Source organism: Cricetulus griseus, chromosome 2 (assembly GCF_003668045.3).
Source record: "Cricetulus griseus strain 17A/GY chromosome 2, alternate assembly CriGri-PICRH-1.0, whole genome shotgun sequence".
NCBI lineage: Eukaryota > Metazoa > Chordata > Mammalia > Rodentia > Cricetidae > Cricetulus > Cricetulus griseus.
In genome coordinates this window covers 66,361,019-66,380,362 of record NC_048595.1, presented here as the reverse complement: position 1 = coordinate 66,380,362, position 19,344 = coordinate 66,361,019, and the positions used below count along the sequence as shown (strand labels likewise).

The 19,344-nt window shown below is 37.4% G+C and overlaps 1 protein-coding gene across 9 annotated transcripts in view; it reads right to left on the bottom strand.

Moving 5' to 3' along the window:
* Mpdz (multiple PDZ domain crumbs cell polarity complex component) overlaps positions 1-19,344 on the bottom strand; it is a 152,036-nt gene that overhangs the window by 60,869 nt on the left and 71,823 nt on the right. For 6 of the 9 annotated variants that reach the window (XM_027400212.2, XM_027400216.2, XM_027400219.2 and 3 more), the window contains 8 exons: positions 18,059-18,205; positions 17,118-17,282; positions 15,594-15,779; positions 14,419-14,628; positions 13,262-13,378; positions 11,509-11,676; positions 5,182-5,457; positions 4,807-4,930 (listed from right to left, as the gene is read on the bottom strand). In XM_027400212.2, coding sequence (XP_027256013.1) covers positions 4,807-4,930; positions 5,182-5,457; positions 11,509-11,676; positions 13,262-13,378; positions 14,419-14,628; positions 15,594-15,779; positions 17,118-17,282; positions 18,059-18,205 — 1,393 coding nt within the window. The remainder of the gene's footprint in view (positions 1-4,806; positions 4,931-5,181; positions 5,458-11,508; positions 11,677-13,261; positions 13,379-14,418; positions 14,629-15,593; positions 15,780-17,117; positions 17,283-18,058; positions 18,206-19,344) is intronic. The other 3 variants (XM_027400215.2, XM_027400217.2, XM_027400218.2) reach the window with 2 other exon arrangements.

Genomic DNA, 19,344 nt, shown 5'->3' with positions numbered 1-19,344 from the left:
ATCAAGTATTTTTCTTGTTCTTTTTCCCTCTTCTTGTTAGTTGAGAGGCTTTATTTTTGTTGTTATTGTTACTGTTATTTCAAGACATAGTTTCACTATATAGCTATGGTAGACCTGGGACTCACTATGTAGAATAAACCTGCTTCAGAGAGATCTTACTGCCTTCTGCCCCCTCCCAGTATTGGGATTATCATGCTGGTATTAAAGGCAAGAGCCACCACACCTGGAACTTTTTGTTGGTTTGTTGTCATTTTGTTTTGCTTTGAGGCAGGTTTTCACTCTATAATTCTGATTAGCCAGGAAATTGCCATGTAGACCAAGCTATCCTTGAAACTGCAAGCAATTCACCTGCCTCTGCCTCCCAAATGCTAAGACTACAGGTATAAATCATACCATAATGATTTTTTTAAAATAGAAACTTTGACAAAAGTGAAAAAGTGATTGTTAGGCTATCTTTATATTAAAAAAAACCTATTTTATTATCTATCTAAATATAAATACCAACCATATCAAATCATATATTTTTGAAGTATTTTTAATATGTTCCCTGTAATATTTATATTCCAATATCACAGGCCTGGATTGAGAAATTCACTGTCTTATAGTTAAAATGCAAAAAGAGACAAAAATAGTATTGAAAACTGCAAGAGAGAAGGGTCAAGTCACTTAAAAAGGCAAGCATATCAGGATAACACCAGGTTATTTGATTGAATGCCAGAAAGACCTGGAAATATGTATTTTAAGCTCTGAACGACCACAACTGCCAACAGACTATTATACTCAGGAAAACTACCTACTAAAACTGAAAGAGAAATAAAAAGCTTTCCATGACATATATAGACAAGGAATTTATGATCACTAGCCCAGCTCTACAGGGGATGTTGGAAGAAAAACTTCCACCTCAAGAAAAGAATAAACACTTCAAAGATGCCAAAAGAAATAAATAAACAATACTTGGACAGTTAATAAAAAGAGACATAAGAAAATGCAACAGAAAAGACAGGACTTGAACCCATCTTTCAATAACAACTCTAACTACTAACAGTCTCAACTCCCCCAGGAAAATATCTGAAAATGGAACAAAATTTGCTTTTTCTTCTGCCTTCAAGAATATAACTCACCTCTAAATATTTATATCACTTTTGAATAAAAGGATGGAAAGTTATTTCAAGGAAATATAACGAAGAAACAAACAGGTCTAACTACTTCAGTATCTAACAAAATAGACTTCAAAACAAAACTAGTCAGAATAGATAAAGTTTACCTCAGAGTCAGCACACAATTCATCAAGGGGACATTACAGTTCTAAATATATCCACACCAAGTGTCATAAAACAAGCACTACTAGATCTAAAGCTACAGAGCTGGCAGTGTGTGGATTAACCCAAACCACAGATAGGAGCAAGTCTGATGGGAGATCACTAGTTCAAAAGCTAATTTAAAAATATAATTAAAAATAAAGTTCTAAAACAATTGCTCTGCATGGGTGGACAATGCTGGTCTCAGAAGATATGAATTATTAAAGAAAAGTACAGTGCAAATCATAGGACACCTCCCTATCAGTTAGTGGTCAGGGATACCCCAGAGGTCTCCAAAACAAGACAGGATATTGCCATTGCCCTTGGTTATCCACCATAACTTGAAGTATAGCCATCATAACTTGAAGTGGGTATGTATACACACACACACACACACACACTCTCTCTCTCTCTCTCTCTCTCTCTCTCTCTCTCTCTCTCTCTCTCTCTCTCTCTCTCTCTCATATCTAAGTTTAATAAGGTTAAAGAATAACCCCTGGTGGCACATGCCTGAAATTCCAATCATGAATTTAAAGGGCTGCCTGAGACCCTCTCCCCAAATAACATTATCAAAAACTACAACTACAAAAATGTTTCATAAAATCAAAACAAATTGGTGGTGAGAACTTTTATAGAAACCTCTAATTTATTAATGATTTCTTTTCATTGTCACTAGGAATAGAGGCAAAGCATCCAGAGGAGAAAGGCTGCAAACCTCCCATGGGCTGAGCACAGACTAGAAACCTGAGCAAATGATGACTGCACACCTCCGAGAACACCCTCACCTGTTTAGATTTCCTAAGGTATTACTTACTAAACTTTATGTTACTTTAGGTTACAATGGAAAATCTTACCACATTAAATCTTAGCTATATACACTGAATTACTATAATATTTATGTTTACAGAATTTTAAAATGGGACTCTTTCAAGGTTACTTTGTCTGTTGGTACTTTAGATATCTAAACATTTGAATCTCCTGTCAAATGAAATTTAAGAGAAACATTCTTCACATGATAGGCTTTGAATTTTAACTCTGAAAAGATAGGCATATTCAAAATCTTGATATTGTGACATGATGTCATTTATAAAGTTCACACTCAAGAACTAAACCTTCAAGTTAAAAAGTTGCAGCAGACTATCACACAATGCTGAAGTAACTTTACAATTTTGTTTTGGGCTGCAATCATGGCTATACTCAGCTGCACAGAGACAAATGTGGCCCACAGATCTCAGCTTGGGCACATATGTAAGAGAAACCTTGCTGAGTACCAAGTTATTAAACAAACAGGGCCTAAACTTATAAAAATACCTCAGTATGTACCTAATTCTTGAGTGAAAAATGAAGTAATAATAATACAATTAAATAAATATCAGTACTTACATTCCAATATTGTGGTACAAGCTATAAGGCAATATATTGTGATTTCTTGCATCAACATTACCCTCATATTCACAATTGAGGGATACTTTACATTTTAATTAAATCTTAAGTTTAAATGAATTTCCAGATATGATAAAGGATACTTTTAACCCTTACTGTTTTTTTAACAAGATCTTAATGAACTCATAGTATTTTCCCATCAAAACCTAAAACCTAACAGGAAAGGAGTTCAAATGTCAATCATCAGATGAGTAAAAAAAAAAAAAAATGCAGTGTTTACTTAAAAATTCAATAGTATTTAGCCTAAAAAAGGATATTTCTGATGTATGACAATTGAGATTTAAAGATATTATGCCATGTGAAATAATTCCAAAAGGTTAAGTACTGTATGGCCTACTTACTTGTAACTAGAGCAGAAACATAAGTCTAAAACAGGAGGCCAGTCACCACATGACATTATAAAAGCATTGAAGCATTACATTTACTAGGCTACTCATGCATAGAGCATTGACTGCTTAACCAGGGGAGATTCATCCCTTCTCTGTGTGTGGAGGGGAAGAGTTACACTGTGGTATCTCTGTGGCGTGAGTCCCAAAAGAACAACCACTGTTTGGTGGTGGAGTAAATATATTTCCATAGCGTTTTCTAAATGAGGCTTCTCTATCGTGAGTTGTTTAATAATAAAAAGGCTTCTACATTTTTGTAAAAGTCGCTATGCTATATTCCATTATCATTTCTCAGAGACCCACAATACACAGCAGCATCCAAATCTGCTACAGGATGGGAAATCTTACATTTGCCACAACCCAAAATATGTAGTATAGAACTTGCTGAGAACTCTCACCAATGTCCTACAAAGTGAGCACACCACGTGGCCTCTGACACTCTGCTGGGCAGCAGTCAGAGCTGAACAGATGTCAGTAAAACTTATCTTAAGATGGTTGAGTTGAGGAAGATCCCAGAGCCAAAGCCAGTCAGTGAATTTAATATGCATGGTTTACTGCATATGTGATATGAATATTTATCTATTGATTATATTTATATGTCTTGTTTGATTTAAATTATATATCTTATTTAATAATCTTGTATCTTATGAAAAAGATAAACAGAATCATGTGACTCATGCAATTTTTTTTCAATTCCTTGTTTAAATCATTTTCTCATATGCAATTATATGTAGTACAGCAATACACATCCTAGCCTACAATTCTTCTATCAGCTGGTATTGGTAGATTATCCAGTTATCACAAAACAACAAAATCTAGGAGAGTCTGAGGGGTTCTAGGAAAGTCACTTCTGAGTCTCAAGTTTCAACAGAATGCAGGTCCAGTGGCGCAATACCTGTGTAAATGATGCTTGCTGGTTGGTCACTGCAGGAAGACAATCTTCGATGTGAGCAAACAATCAGGCTACATTTGGTCATTTGAGGTTCTGGTGGATGGCCCTTCATCAGTCCCAAAAGGAGAAAGGCTGCCTCTCTCACTGCAGGAACAGGTGCACTCTGTCCCAGCAGCTCTACCTACTGTCACCAGGGATTCAGCTCCTCAAGAAATTTGGGCCCATTTAGAAGGTTTTGTGGTTATGAAGCAGGCAAATCCTGTTCAGAGTGACAGAGGACTATCTCCACAGGAGGTTCTGTGTGTAGAGTTCTTCCAGGGACAAACAGAGACTATGAATAACCTGCATTTATATTTTGGTAGTGGCACACCTGGCAGTCGTTAAGTCTTTCTATCGGTGAATGAAAGAAATTAAATACAATCTGACTCTCACATAACTAGCAATATTCAAAGAAAGTAATAATTTACGTTCCCAAAGAACATAGAATTCCAATTGCTGACTTCTCATTTTCGAAGAGTTCCTTTTATGATTTTCTACTTCACACACTCACACAATTCATATAACTTTTACTTGAATGTAAATGAGATTTTTGAATACTTGGAAATAAGGGATGTAAGCTGGTATGAAACAAACAAACCCACCATTCCTTTTTCAGGAAAAATAATGAGCACATAAAAGGAAGCAAGAACATTTCTAGCATCCATTCTCTGCAGATAAAAATGATGTTGAAATCTACTGTCTTCTTGTGGGCTAAGGAACAGCACTATGTGGAAGATAAGGAACTTACCCAGACTGGAGCTGCCTTTTGCTATAGTGACCGTCCTCTCAAAAGTTTCTTGGGACATACTTTGCAGTGGGACAGACTCCGCATCAGAAGCCAGAGAGCTCTCTTCAGTTAAATACTCAGAACCCCAAAAGAAAGAAAAATGAAAGTCACATGGGAAGAAAATTAGACTTTGGAGTCTTCATTTCAACATTGCACATGTTTATCACGAGTGGTGCTTTAGCAAGAACCTACATCAATCAAGTTCACAGGTCACTTCAGAGTCACACAAGCAAGCTCTCATCCCAAACTAGAAGAGACTCAGGATGTAACTCTTCTCTCTCCCCTCCACCATCATCAACCTAGTCACAACACCAGGTGTTAGCTCTAAGATGGTACCTTTTGAGCTGCAGTAGGCAGTGCAGGGGCAAGCTCTGTGGCGCACAGGCCACTTGGTAACTGTGAGTGAGTCCATGCTACTGTGTTTGCACATTCATATTTTTGTTCAACAGCATTTGCAGGTGGATAGTCACCGATGGCAGAACCAGAAGTAGCTGCCATGCTCCTGTCTGGGAGAGGAGAGGCAGCCTGCTGTCTGGGCAGGAGATTCTGTGTGTAGAGTTCTTCCAAGGACAAATGAAGACCAAGCACTAGGTCAGAACTTCCAGTCACATCCTGATAATGAACAGACAAAGCCACTCATCAAAACTGAGACTTAAGAGTTATATCAATTTATTATAAGCCATTTTTTAGTGAATTACTATTTTGTGAAAAATGAAACACACTTATTCATTATTTTTAAAGCCTTATCAAGACGAATTCCTCACTGAGCATGTTTCCTGCATGAATTTTTAAATTCATAAATGTTTTCCATTACATTATTTTACAAATCTTAGATCTCATGTTCTACTGAATTATACTTGAATAGGTCAAATATAAGATAACTTTAGATACAATATTTAGTTCTAGCTATAAACAAAACAATTCCAAGTTAAAGCTACACAGAGAAGCAAAGAGCTGAGCTTATATTCCCAAATCATACTTGCTGGAAGCCACTGTACATTGAGAGCACCAAGTATGGCAGCTGGAATCCCAGGACTCTCCAGGAGCAAGTTATTTACAGATAATTATTGGTATTCAGGCAGAAGAATAGAAAGCCTTGAAATTCAGATTACTGTAGGGAAAACTGCATGTTCTACAAGATCGAACAAGTAATACTATATCAGAGAGTCCTAAAACCTATGTTCTAATCTAGTTTCCATTATCAGCAATCTATATATAAAAGAACATCTCTCGAAAGCTACATATTAGAACATTTCTAAAATTCCTTGAAAGTTTAAAATTCTACAGAACTATATGAACGCACATGTCTCCTCACAACAGACATATTTTAGCATTTACACCCTTGGGGCAAGCATCTGCTTTACAGACTGCTGTTAATAAGTATATGTTTCCCTTAGATTCTCCTATCAACATTTTTGTTTCCTTTCTTATGATACTGGGGGGGTCAAACTCAGGACTTTGTATAAACTATGCAAGAACTGTACCAGGAACAACATCCATAGCACTCTCAATTCCTTTAAAGTGCAAAGGTCTAAAGAATACATTCACACATAAAAGATTCATTTTGTACAAAAATATACTACTTATGAACAGAGAATGCTACAGAAGTCTATACTTGTGATGCCTTCATCCATTGACTTGCCCAGGACATATGTCTGGAATCAGACATTGATCCACCCATTTTTATGCACTTGCAAAATAATCATGCAAATATATATACATACTTGCACATGAACTTAGTATCTTAATATCTAAGCAGAACCATCATTAAGTGGCATTTAGACTTTTTCCACTCTCTTTAATCATAAGGTCAGTATTTAAAGTCCATTCCACTCTCCTCATGAGCATAATTGTAGCTGACAGGCAATAGTGGACTATCACTCTTGAAGCCTCAGTTGAGATACTGGTTCACAATTACTACAAGCTTTGGCAGAGTTCATACTTACCACTCTCCATTCTGTTACTCTGACCTATTTCAAGGGAGAAAATAATAGATTGGAGCACAGGACTTTCGAAGAGTTAAAACTAGTCTTGACTTAATGGGAATACACAATAGACCTTAGCTACTACAGTTTTTTATGTAACACACTGTTGTATAGCGAAACCAAGCTTGAATTAGTAGAGCAACTGCTCATATATCCCAGTGTTCTCTCATAGAAAGAGACAGTGGGGTGCCTATGAACTATTCTTATAAGCCTATATTTGCTTGGAAATGAGATCTGGAATGTGAATGATCTCTCCACATCCCTTGCACCTTTTGCCAGATGCAGTCACCTTTTCTTTTCAGGATGTGAAGTCTGGACTAAAAGTAGTTCACCAGCATTCTAAGTCTGCATATGTAGTATTTTATCATGAAAAAGTTCTTTACATAACCAAATTTGCATTTTTGGTGATTATGAGTTTTATGTATTACAATCCCACAAAAAAAAGAAGGGTGGCACATTCTAGTATTTTTCTTCTACTTTACAAAGAACTGATCTCTGTCAATCCAAGACCTCCCTGGGCTACACAAGAGTAAATCATTCTGAAAGAGAAACAGAGTTCATGCCTTTAATACCAGCCCTAGAGAAGTATAAAAGAAAGAAGCAAACAGTCTCATGTGAAATGCAGTTTCCAGGCACAGGAAAGATAGGATCTCCATTTCAGCCTTGGTAGTGGTAAGAATCACTGGCTGGCTGCTTTGCTTTCTGATCTTCAGCTTGAATCCCAATATCTGTCCCTGGGTTTTTTTGCACTACTCATTACTTTTCAAGAAAAATGACTTATATAGATTACCTAAACAATGAGGTTGCTGACAGCTGCGATAGCAACGCATCAGAGGATTCCCACTGCACATTACAATCGCAACTCCGCTACCTTACCACCATTCTCCCACTTTCTGAATTGCATTCCTCCTTACTAATTTCATGTGGTTCCCATGTTGTAAGGGTTAATAGCCAGCAATTCCTCCACTATCCTTTGCAGTTGTTTTCCACCTTCTGGCTCAAGCGCTTCATATAGTTTTCTATTGTATGCCCTTCTCCAAAACCATCCCAGAACAGATGCAACTATATACACAGTGGGGTCATATGCTAGAGAATGCCACAAAGCAGAGATGTGTAGGATGCCTGGCTGCTTTTTATTATGATGGAATCGATTAGTTGTGCTTGCTGTGTTAAGTGAACAGGAAGGTTTATCTTAACCAACACAACTTCACCCTGTACTAGAACACATAACACTTCCTGGAGAACTAATTGTCAGTTGTGACAGACAGTTTCATCCCTGCTGGCAGGCTGAGAATGTGCGTGAAACAGGAGAATACATCAAAGGGGACATAACATAGCTATAAAATCTTTACAGATTGTTTTCTTAGGTTTTTTTTTTTAAGCAAGAGTTTCTTCAGAAACTATGTTGAGCCTTTAAACAAGCTTCAGCTGACATTTAATTTTGGAAAACAATTATTATAGCATTTTTGTCATGTTTTTAGAAGCAATAAAGAAAATACAATAAATTATTTTTTTTCAAATTACCCTCCAAATCAAAACCTAAAACAACAAAAAAGGAGAAAAGTTCAATGGCTACAGCTAATTGATACTAAAATATACTTTTTATTTATTTTTATTTCCTGGGTCTCTTGAAACAGGAATTTGCTATGCTACTCTTTCCTGGTCTAGAACTCTAAATCCTCATGCTAAAGTCTTGACTGGCTGAATGTTGTGGCACAGGCCTTAACTCCAGCACTGAGGGTTGTGGTTGGGGCAATGGCAGGCAGAACTCTTCAAGGCCAGCCTGGTTTACATAGCAAGTTCCAGGCTACCCTGGGTTACATAGAATGACCCTGTTAAAAAGAAGAAAAAAGAAAAGCCTGCAAGTGATGAAGAGGCCACCATGCTCAAATGAGTATTTTAATAAACTGCCTGTAATTCAGATGATACACAGAGACATGGATAATTTAAATCTGTAAGTATTAATGAGTAAAACTGAAATATCATATGCACTCTTCCCCACCAAAATGGAGACTGCTGTGAACAGAAGTGGAAGCTCACAGCTGCTTAGCCTGCTGCACTAAAGTCTGCTCTGCAGTTCAAGGCCTCCCCCAAGGACAAGAACATGCTCCAAGGTCAGGGCTTAGAAATCCCATTGGTATACCTGACCAAGCTGTAAAGAAGTGTCTAACAGAGGTGAATTCCATTTCCAGTCTCAGCATAGTAAGGAGAAAAACTGTAGGAAACACTGAGGTCCTAGGGTTCTACTTCATCATTCTTACAAGTGTGTACCTGGGCATCTTTGTTTTTTCATAAATACCCATATGTATGATATGGTCATATAGTGTACACAACCACATATGCTTAAATAGTTGTAGATGCTAATGGTGTAGTTCTATTAATTGAAAAGTCTTGAGGCCATTTGACCAAAAGTTCGATTCTGAATTCCTTAACAAGCCCTTATGATGAACTTAATGCAAACAGGGAGGATAGATCATATAATTTACTCAGCTTTATAATTTTTCCTAGTAGAAATGTAGGTACCAAAATTCAGAGACAAAAACAAACAAAAGCAAAACACAAGAAAACACCAGAATTGCAGTATTTAACTAAGGAAACCAAAAGCCCACAGGAGGTTTAAACACCCTCATTAATGTTTTATTTGTTGCTTTTTAGTTTAAATATTTCAGTTGTCAGGCCAGCTTGCCAAACTTTGATTCAACAAAAGAGTAAACTGCTTAGGAAAAAAATGAGGCAAACAGACTTCAGCAAGTCAATATGTTGTGCTGCATATAGCCAGTGTTTGCCCTGTAAAGTATATGCTTCTCAGTATGCAGATTGTGTAATCCCTCTAAGTAATAATTACTACATTAAACAATGCAATCTGTCCCACTGGCAAGAAGTGTGTGATGCTACGGATTAGGAGATCCCACCAGGATATGAAACAAGCTTCCAGCCCCGAGGCCAGTCAAGGATGAACACAGTCCAGACAGCCTGCAGCCAGGGACCTCAGGTGTATAGGCGAGGAGTGGCAGCTCACTGAAGATGGTACTTTGCAAACCAATTCCAGGAGGATGCCCGGTGGCATGAGCAAGGGTAACAGGTGCGCTTCAGACATAATACAAAATGCTTTGCAAATGTCCTGACCAAAACCAGCTGTAAATCAGGAAAGGAAGGAAACAAAGCCAGACGGAAGGGATCCTGCTCCCCAACCTACTCCTGAACGGGGCCCTTTTACACTAAATTCAATGTAGTAGAGAACACATTATCACTTTAAGAATACTCTAGTCTTTGTATTTTCATGTTTATTTACTGTATATTTCCAATATAGAATTACATCCACACACGAACTGCCTAGATGCCCTGTTCGAGCCTCAGTCACTATTGTACACAACACATAAATCAGAGCAGGACCCCACACGTCCTTGTTTTCTTGGAAGTAACTTGTGACCTGAAGCTGGGAAGTACCACATCCACACATTTTAGGTTTTTCTCTTCCCAAAACTACAAAGATATTCATTATGTATGTATATATGTATAACTGATTGATAAATCAATTCTTGGACATTCTAACATATCAGCAGAATTAGCAGCCAATAGAAAATAAAAGTGAATGAAATAGATGAAGATATCAATGATAAGTGAAAAACAATGGCTAAAATATTGAGAAGCACACAGTCTCTAGGAATCAGAAAATCCAAATTAAAATATGTATCAACATGCCAGCTTGTATTTAAAAGTTTGCAGACGCTTTAAAATATTTCTTCTGAACAATATAGGGCATTTTACCAAGAAAATTAAGAGTATTAGCATTTACACTAATAACAATTTTAAAGACAGCAGATGTGTCACACAATGACTATGTCCTTCGTTCATATCCACTGACATCAACACATACTGCTTCCCATTATAATCGGCATGTACAGTATTCTTTGATACCACTTTACACTGATAACTATAACACTAGGTATAAATTAGCTAGCAATTGTTAAATTACAATAAACTTACTATATTCTTTTGCCTAAAAGTTAGTTTATAAAAAACAAAGTCATTCTAATGTTTAAAGCACAATTTGAGTAACATATTATGAAAATCTTAAAAAAAAAACATTTGAATCATTGTTTATATCAGTGTGTCTACCAAACATTGAACTAGTCACTAAGAATCTAAACAATCAACAACACAGTGAAATTACTCTGATCTGAAGTGAACCTGTGACTGGAGAGACGCGACATCAGTAATATGCTGTGTGGTGGTTTGAATGAGCATGGCCCCCATAGGCTTATATATTTTGCTCTCAATTGGTGCACTCTCTAGAAGGATTAGTAGGTGTGGCTTTTTTGGAGGAGGTGTGTAACTGGGGGTGAGTTCTGAGGTTTCAAAAGCTCACTCAAGGTCCAGTCTCATCATCTACCTGCCTCTTACTTGTGGATAAGCTATAGGCTCTTAGCTATCACTCCAGCATACTGCCTGTCTGCCTGTCACCATGCCCCCTGCCATAATAGACTTACCCTCTGAGGATGTAACTTAGCCCACAGTTAAATGCTTTCTTTTTTTTAAGTTATCTTGGTCATGGTGTCTCTTCACAGCAATAGAACAGTGACTAAGACCTGCTGCTTCTACAATTCCAAGAAACTCTGACCTCCAAAGGTTATACACAGACTTTTTTTTCTAAAATAAAGTGACATTTCTGTTGTACCTTGGGAGGAGATGATGGAAGGGAGGGGCCGTAGTTCATGCCATCACTGCAAGCACTATCTTGAAGAGATAAAACGGAGGCCTGGGTAGAGTACACACTGTCATTATCAGGAGAGAACGGAGAATCAAATCTTGACTCAGCTACTGACTCAGCATCAGGTGCATCTATCTAGGAATAAAATAAGACCAGCTGGTTACCGTACCCTATTAAGCATCATTGTCACTACCTAAGCTAAAAGGCACAGCTGTGCCTTCTTTGTCTGCCTTGTTTTCTGCATGTGCCTTCCCTGCTCTTAACCACTTGAAATATGCATTGATCCAGCAGCACAAAGACAAACTACCCACAACAGAGGCCGATATCTCTGGACACTATTATGTCATGTTGCATCAACTAACAAACTAAAGGTAACAAACTAAACTAACTAAGGAACTCATTTTAAGTTTAAACAGTTATATAATCAAGGAAAATACACAACATTTTATGATGCAAAGAATTGTGTTATCATACTTCATACTTGATAAACCATTATTCATAAAGGCAGCTATGTCTAGCTAAGATGCAGAAACCAAAGAGTAACTTTGTGTTTGAGCTAGAATCACACAAACACTGAAGGAGCCTGATCATGGATGGATTACCAGAAGCATTAAGTAATAAACATTTTAATATTGCAAGTCACATTAATGAAAAAAATGGTAAAATATCACTGGAACATTTCAAAGTGAGTCTCAAAATATAAATTCATAGGCTGATAACATATTTTCAATATTTATTGAAATTCACTAATAAGCTATAAGGTAGATGTTATTGTCTACACATGTATATTATGTAAAACAATCTGAGCGATAAATACTTACTGTGTGCTATCTAGTATTAACTGAGACTTATGCCAGATTATAATAGACAAATGTTTGCTTTAAAGTACTACTGAAATGAATACTCCAATAGAATTCACATATCTATCACTGCTTCCTTTCAATCTTAGGAATCCTAAAATCAATTAGCTCAGTTACTGTAGGGATGAAACATGAAGTCCCCTGGAAGTTGAGTGACCAGTTCAAGGAAACAGAGCTCATTAGAAATATTGAGGACTCCTGTGACTATTACAAAGCACTTAGCTTCCATTCAATCAACATTCATTTAAAGGGGTTCAAAAATGTCATCCAAACCCTGGAGAGGATACTGATTTATGGTGTATTTTAAAAATGATGAGCTGGGATGGCTGTTTATGCCCTTAATCCCAGCACTCAATAGGCAGAGGCAGGTGGATGGATAACTGGGAGCTGCAGACAAGCCACGGCAACATAGTGAGATCCTGTCTCAAAAAAGAAAAAAAGAATGAAGGAAGGAAGGAATGATATTTTTGTGTGCTACAATGTTTCAAAATGGATTTGCTATGACAAGGTATGACGTATTATAACACCTCACAAACTCCAAAACACTCTAAATTATAATGCCCCTGGAGGAGGGCCAAAGTCATCTCATATTTTAAGTATAATGGGAATGTATTATACTTATTAAAAATACATCAAAATATCCACAAAATAGCAATTCAAGAGTTTGTAATTTAAAAATACTAACAAAAAGAATTTTCTCTCTTCCAAGTTAGTATTGGCACAAAATATAATGTCAAAGACCTAATTCACACTCTCTAGCTTAAAGCAATGTGTACATATTGGGCATCTACATGCACTAATTTATTCCATAAAACTTCAGCAGAACATTTATTAAAAATCAATCAGTTGTGGCCACTAACCAGAGCCAAGTCAGCCCTGAAGAGGGCTTTGTCAGGCAGGCCTGGTTCCTTACAGGAGTGTGGTGGGCAGAGAAACATGTCCTCCTTGGCAGAAACATATCCTTCTTCTGGTGAAAGCTGCAGGACATTGGTGTGGAGAAGGGGTTTGTGGGACAGAAAGAACAAAGAGGATGAGAAAGAGGAAGGGGGAAAGAGATAGAAGAATGAAGGGAGGAAATGGAGTCTTCACATCATAACACATGACCTCAACACAGAAGGAAAGCTACAAAGTTAGACAAATACCCATCCTAACCATTTCATTTAAAGGTTGCAGAGGCCTTTTTTCCTAGCATAAGAACACACAATTAGATGAGAATCCCTTTCTACTAGTTTTATTCTTGCAAATTATAATCAAAATCAATGATTTTTATACTAATCATCTGGTCATTTTTATCTGCTAAATATTCTGGCTAAATAATGACAATTTTAAGTATTAAGACAACTGCAGAATAAAGTATTACAGAAAAACAATGTTTTGTTGTCTCTTTTTTGAGTATTATAAAGGATGCAGTTTACTTAGCTAGGAATGCTACTGAGGACATGATGAATTTATCCGACATCTCTAAAATAAGTAGAAAGCACTTCTTCCCAAGCAGCCATTAGAACTCTTGTAAGAAACTTTGGAAACACTTAAAACAATCACCTGTCCCCTAAAATTAAGAGGGGACAACTTGAGAGTTTAAATACAACACAGCTTATAGGACTAAATGAAACCAAACTGCACAGGGCTACCATCTGCCCGAATTCCCCTCGGACTCCTACTGCAATTCTGAGACACTGAGAACTCTACACTTGTATTCTACTTTATAATAAGAAGGGAAATTTTTATTGTCTTACCACATCATCTGGTACCAGTAACCTGTGTAGAACTTTTATAGGAAAAGAATTTTCTGATTTGTCTACAGATTTAAGTTTATTTTTATTCAGGCTCCACTTTAAGTGACAGAAATACTCACAGTATGTTGCAGTGCAAACAGAATGTGAAACACCAAAATACTGTCCTGCAACTAGCTACAAAATGATTTTGCTTCTGAATAACTATTGTCTTCTCCTTAGTGGCAGGAAAGTGTCTTTTCCCTTACAAATATATGAGAAAACAATAAAATCCAAGTTCTTACAGGCAAAGGCTTGGCCACACCTATCCGCACCATCCCTGAGGGCGCTCCCTTCAGTGCTTCCACGGCTTCTTCAAGACTGCTGTTTTCCAGGTTAATGTCATTGACAAACATGAGCCTGTCTCCTGGAACAAGCCGGCCATCCTTCTCAGCAATACCACCAGGCACCAGAGAACGAATGACTATCACCGTGCTTGTTGGGTCGATGGGGTCCTAACAGGCAGGAGGGTGAAAAGAAGTCAGCTCATTGTGACAGCTGAAGTGTATTTTACATGCTGTCCTCTCCAATTGTTGAGTGTCTCAAGGTTTTCATGGAGGTTCTAATGAATACCTAGGACAAGGTGATGTGTGTTTCATTTCAGGAAGGTCAGAAGAGTTTGACAGAAACAATGGAAACCTCATTTGCTAGTGTTGTTAAACAGACCCCTAGGTAATACTAGATAACATCAAAAGGAAATTTTAATTTTTGGTAGAGTGTTAAGTTTTCTGCTGTCACCTGAAGCTGGATGTCAAGGGCATTTGTAACCACAGTATTTGTATAGTGGATGGATGCATGCTGACACAGGTCTTGTCCTTTAAAAATGAAGAAATACAAAAAGAAGCCATGCAGCACTTGTGCTACAAGGATGTAGTCTGGAGTCTTTAGAGATACCCTGAATTGAAAAATATTAGGAGTAAAACCTGTGTTTTATCAGGCAGTGTTCAGCATTTCCACATTTGCCTAGCACAAAACAATTCAGGGAAGGATGCAAGCCACACTGAGGCAACTTACAAACAATCATAAATTTAGTGAAATAACTGGAATGTTTTAATTTGTGACATATCCAAGTATACACTTACCTCCATATTATACAAAATAGCAAATACTTTATGGATGACCACTAAAATATAAGCTGTCAATTAAGAGTATGGAAATAAAGAGCCCTCAAATGACACTCCTCAAAAGCAATCTGTGTTTCTCTAGCTGAAACATAAAACAGTTTAATAAGTATAATGCTAAAAGAAACCATTTATAATAAAAAGAAATCATTCAATTATATTATTATCCTGAGCAATTCATTTGAACAAGTAAAAATCATTACTAACTGTAAAACAGTATTTTTTTGCTATCTGTTAACAATAATTTTCTTTGCGAGCATGGCATCCTTTCAGCAATTAGGAAAACAGGATCAATTTACCTGGTAGTCTAAAATGCTGAAGCCAAGGCCCCTGCTCCCTTTCTCCAGCTCTATGGACTGAATGCCAGCCTCCCACATGGCCACTGGTGTTTGAATCTCCTCGGCATTCTGATCCACATCAGGTATCGCCAGCACAGGATCCTCTGTCTCCGATGACCCGATGAACTCACCAAGATCTATATGAGGCTGAATAACAAATCAGGCATCTCTTATTTCAGAGGGTATAGCATTTGACACATGCACCAACACTGCAAAACTGTTTCATTCTGATTCTGGTATCTGTATAGAACAAAACAGTTTCAAAAATCCAAGTCATAACAGGCATTAAAAACATAAGCTAGAATTTCCTATGAGCTTATTCAGTGGTTATGCATCTATAGTATGGTTTACAAAGTACTTTCATTTCTTGTATAAGTTTTTGAATCACCACTACAAGAAGAATAAAAAGAAGTGTGTTGCCACTAACTAAAAAGAATTCCCAATAAATAAGATAAATTCAAGAAAAGGTGGTTATGTGTAAAGTTTTGTATTATATACAAATAAGACCTCTAAAGTACATAGAAATAGTTGGATTAAGTAGGGATGATGTTTGCAAAACACTTGACACAAACTGGGCTTCAAATGTTAGCTTCTCTCAACATAAACAAATCAAAGTGAAAACAGGTTAATCCAACCTTTTTTACCTATGTGAACATATCAATTTTAACAAAGGTGTTTGACAGAATGAAATTCTAGTTTGTGTGCTGCCTTTGCTTTTGATATTCTATTGCACTGCGTAGAGCCATGGACACAATCACCTTCCCTCGCCTCCCTGGGACCATCCCATGGGCACCACGTGAACATGTGCATGCATACACATGGTTCAGCCTTTGAGTGGCACACAATTTAGAATAATGATTCTTGTTCCATTCCATTATGATCATCCATGTGAATAATAAGCCATGCACTTGATTCTTTTAAGTTGTAAAATTATTTCACTGTATTGATTCCTTAAGCATAATGTAAATGGGACTCCTTCCTCCCGAAATCTGATTAGGGTCCTATGCTAAATGTATACAGCACTTCCTCCAACAAGTGCTTGGCTCTGGTTTTGAACACTACAAACAGCTGAGAATAAGCAGATAGGAAAACGGGCATCACAGGAAATTATTTGATGTGAATTAGGACTTCAACTTTCTCATATTCTCACACTAAAATGCACAAATAAATTAAAACCAATATATTCACTGGAATGTATCCTTCCATATTTTAGCTATTCACTGAATGAGTAACTGCAAACCAGAAACAGCTGGGTAGGTATATAAAAGTATGGTTTTCCATCTGTGTACCACACATACACTATTTACATACTTCTGCCAGTTGGAACAATTCTGATTCCAGCCCAGGCCTGTTTGACTTGTAGATATATTTTATAAGCATAGACTATGTGAAAACAATGAAGTACTAATGAAAATAATACATTTTAACACTATTAAGTCCTGCTATGATACGTTCAAATCAGCCTAGTTTCTGCGAGTCTGATACCTTTTCTGTTAGTTCAAGGTCACTTATGTCCAGGCCATCCAGTTCTGATGAAGCGGTGGGTGGCACAGTTCGGCGGCAGCACACCATTGTCACATCTATAGGCAATTCTTTTAAAATATTGACCACATCTTGATGGTTTTCCCCAAGCAAATTTATACCATTCACCTACAGAAGAACACACATGTTCCACATAAGATAAAGTTTCAAAATACAAGGATTGTTTGAAACACCATTTTTCCATGAACGCAAATGTTACTATGGTGACAGCTGTGGTTCTGCCATGCCCAGAACTGTAATTAGACCTGTGTGAGTACCTAACAGGGTCTGCATGCACATTTAAAGTCTGGCTACAATTGGAACTTCTCAGGTACTCAGGGCAAAATCCTTAGCTTCTCCCTAGGTTTGATCTGCCAGTGTATTGTAGGAAGAGAAAATAACAATATTCCCAAAGGATGCAGGAGAAAAAAAAAAACTATAAAGAATTAGCATTTAATGAATTTACTTTAAAAAACTAGAAATGGCATAATGGTATGCAAAAATGGTTTTAAAACTGGGAACAAAACTTTTCAATTTGCAGAGAAACAAATACCAGTAGATAGCTAGTGAGTGATAAGAACTGAGCAAATGGGAACAGAAAGGACATGCTCACTGTTTATCATTATTCTCCATGGAAGCATATGAAAGTGCTGCCTATTCTAAGAACTGAATACACATTAAAAAACTGTCATAGAAAGTTTCATAGTCTTTGGAAGCTAAAACAGCATAAAACACAACACAACAAACACCACCAAAATGGAATATACTTTTGGACTGGATCTGTACTTTGGTGCACACACACAGCTTTGCTATTTCTGCTTTGAGCTGACTTTAGTTATTTGTCACCATTAATTCTCCAGCAGTCTTTTCCATCTGTAGAAAAAGGGGAAATCAGAGCTCCTCACTTCCAATAGCTCATCTCCACTGAAGAGCTTCCCACTGTGTCCCACAGGGCCTTCTGGTAGAACAGACCGGATGAAGTGGTGGCCCACTGTTGCTTCCAGACTTATCCCCAATCCACTGTTCTCACTAAATTTGCTCACATGAGCTACCTGAAATGAGAAAAACATTTGCAACTCTAGTATTTTTCTGTTTTTTTCTACTCATGTAAATATTATAAAGTTCACCCCCCCCTTCAAATAGCCAAATTTCTCACAAAAGCTTTGAAATCTTATTGTAAGATGCATGCCATGAGAGGTTTGCAGGGGAAAATACTTATGTCTAATAGTTTCACAGACCAACAAAGACATTGTGCCCTGCCACAAGCACCCAGGGACATTTTTGGTGCCTACTGAGAATGTAGCAGTAAATAGGTAGAAGGCAGGGTAGGTAATAGATGGAGGTAGGCAGAAACTACTGTAGACCTGAGCTCAGGTGACAGCCTGAAAGCTGCATCCTGCAGCTATGCGTTCTCTGGGGTACCATGTGTCACTCCCACAAATACATACATTTACCAAACAAGACCTTCCATATCTTAATGGTCTGGGGAGAGGTCAGTATCAGAGTGAAATCACTGACTGAACTGTGATGCTGCACAATATTCTTCTCAGCCCCGAAAACCTAATTTAGAGCTCATCCAACCTAAGAAACTGCCAGGTCCCCAATGATGTCACCAGCTATCTCTGATACATCACCTTCTTGATGATTGTTAATGCTTCCAAGTATGCAGCAGGCAAGGAGAAGGCAGAGCTGCTCCCAGTTACTTGAGCAAGGATCACAAATGACATGGTCCTGTCTTATTGCATAGGTCTGTCCACTCCTAACCGAGCACTGAGACTATCATCCAGACACCAAGTGCACAAGGAGCACTATAGATTCAGTCTTGGTTCTGATCCAGATGAAACAGCTTGTCAAGGCCCCCTTATCCAATTCCCACCTAAACAGCTCGAGTCTACAGGACACACCGACCATATTAATCTTACCCATAAAGTCAGTGCTAAACGAACCACTCTTCAGCTGGGTCCTATTGTATTCCTCCCCAGTTTAAGCGTTAAAATGCTCACAACTATACTTACTCATTTTCATTTAACTATAAATTACCTAGAGTTTTAAAAGTATGTATTTCCATGAAAAGTGCAAAATTGATATAACTGCTTAGCAATGAAGGTCAGTGCTACTTTTAATATATATTATGTCTCCCCTTTACCTCTTCTAACCCAGAGGTATATGGATATTGCAAATATGAAAACCT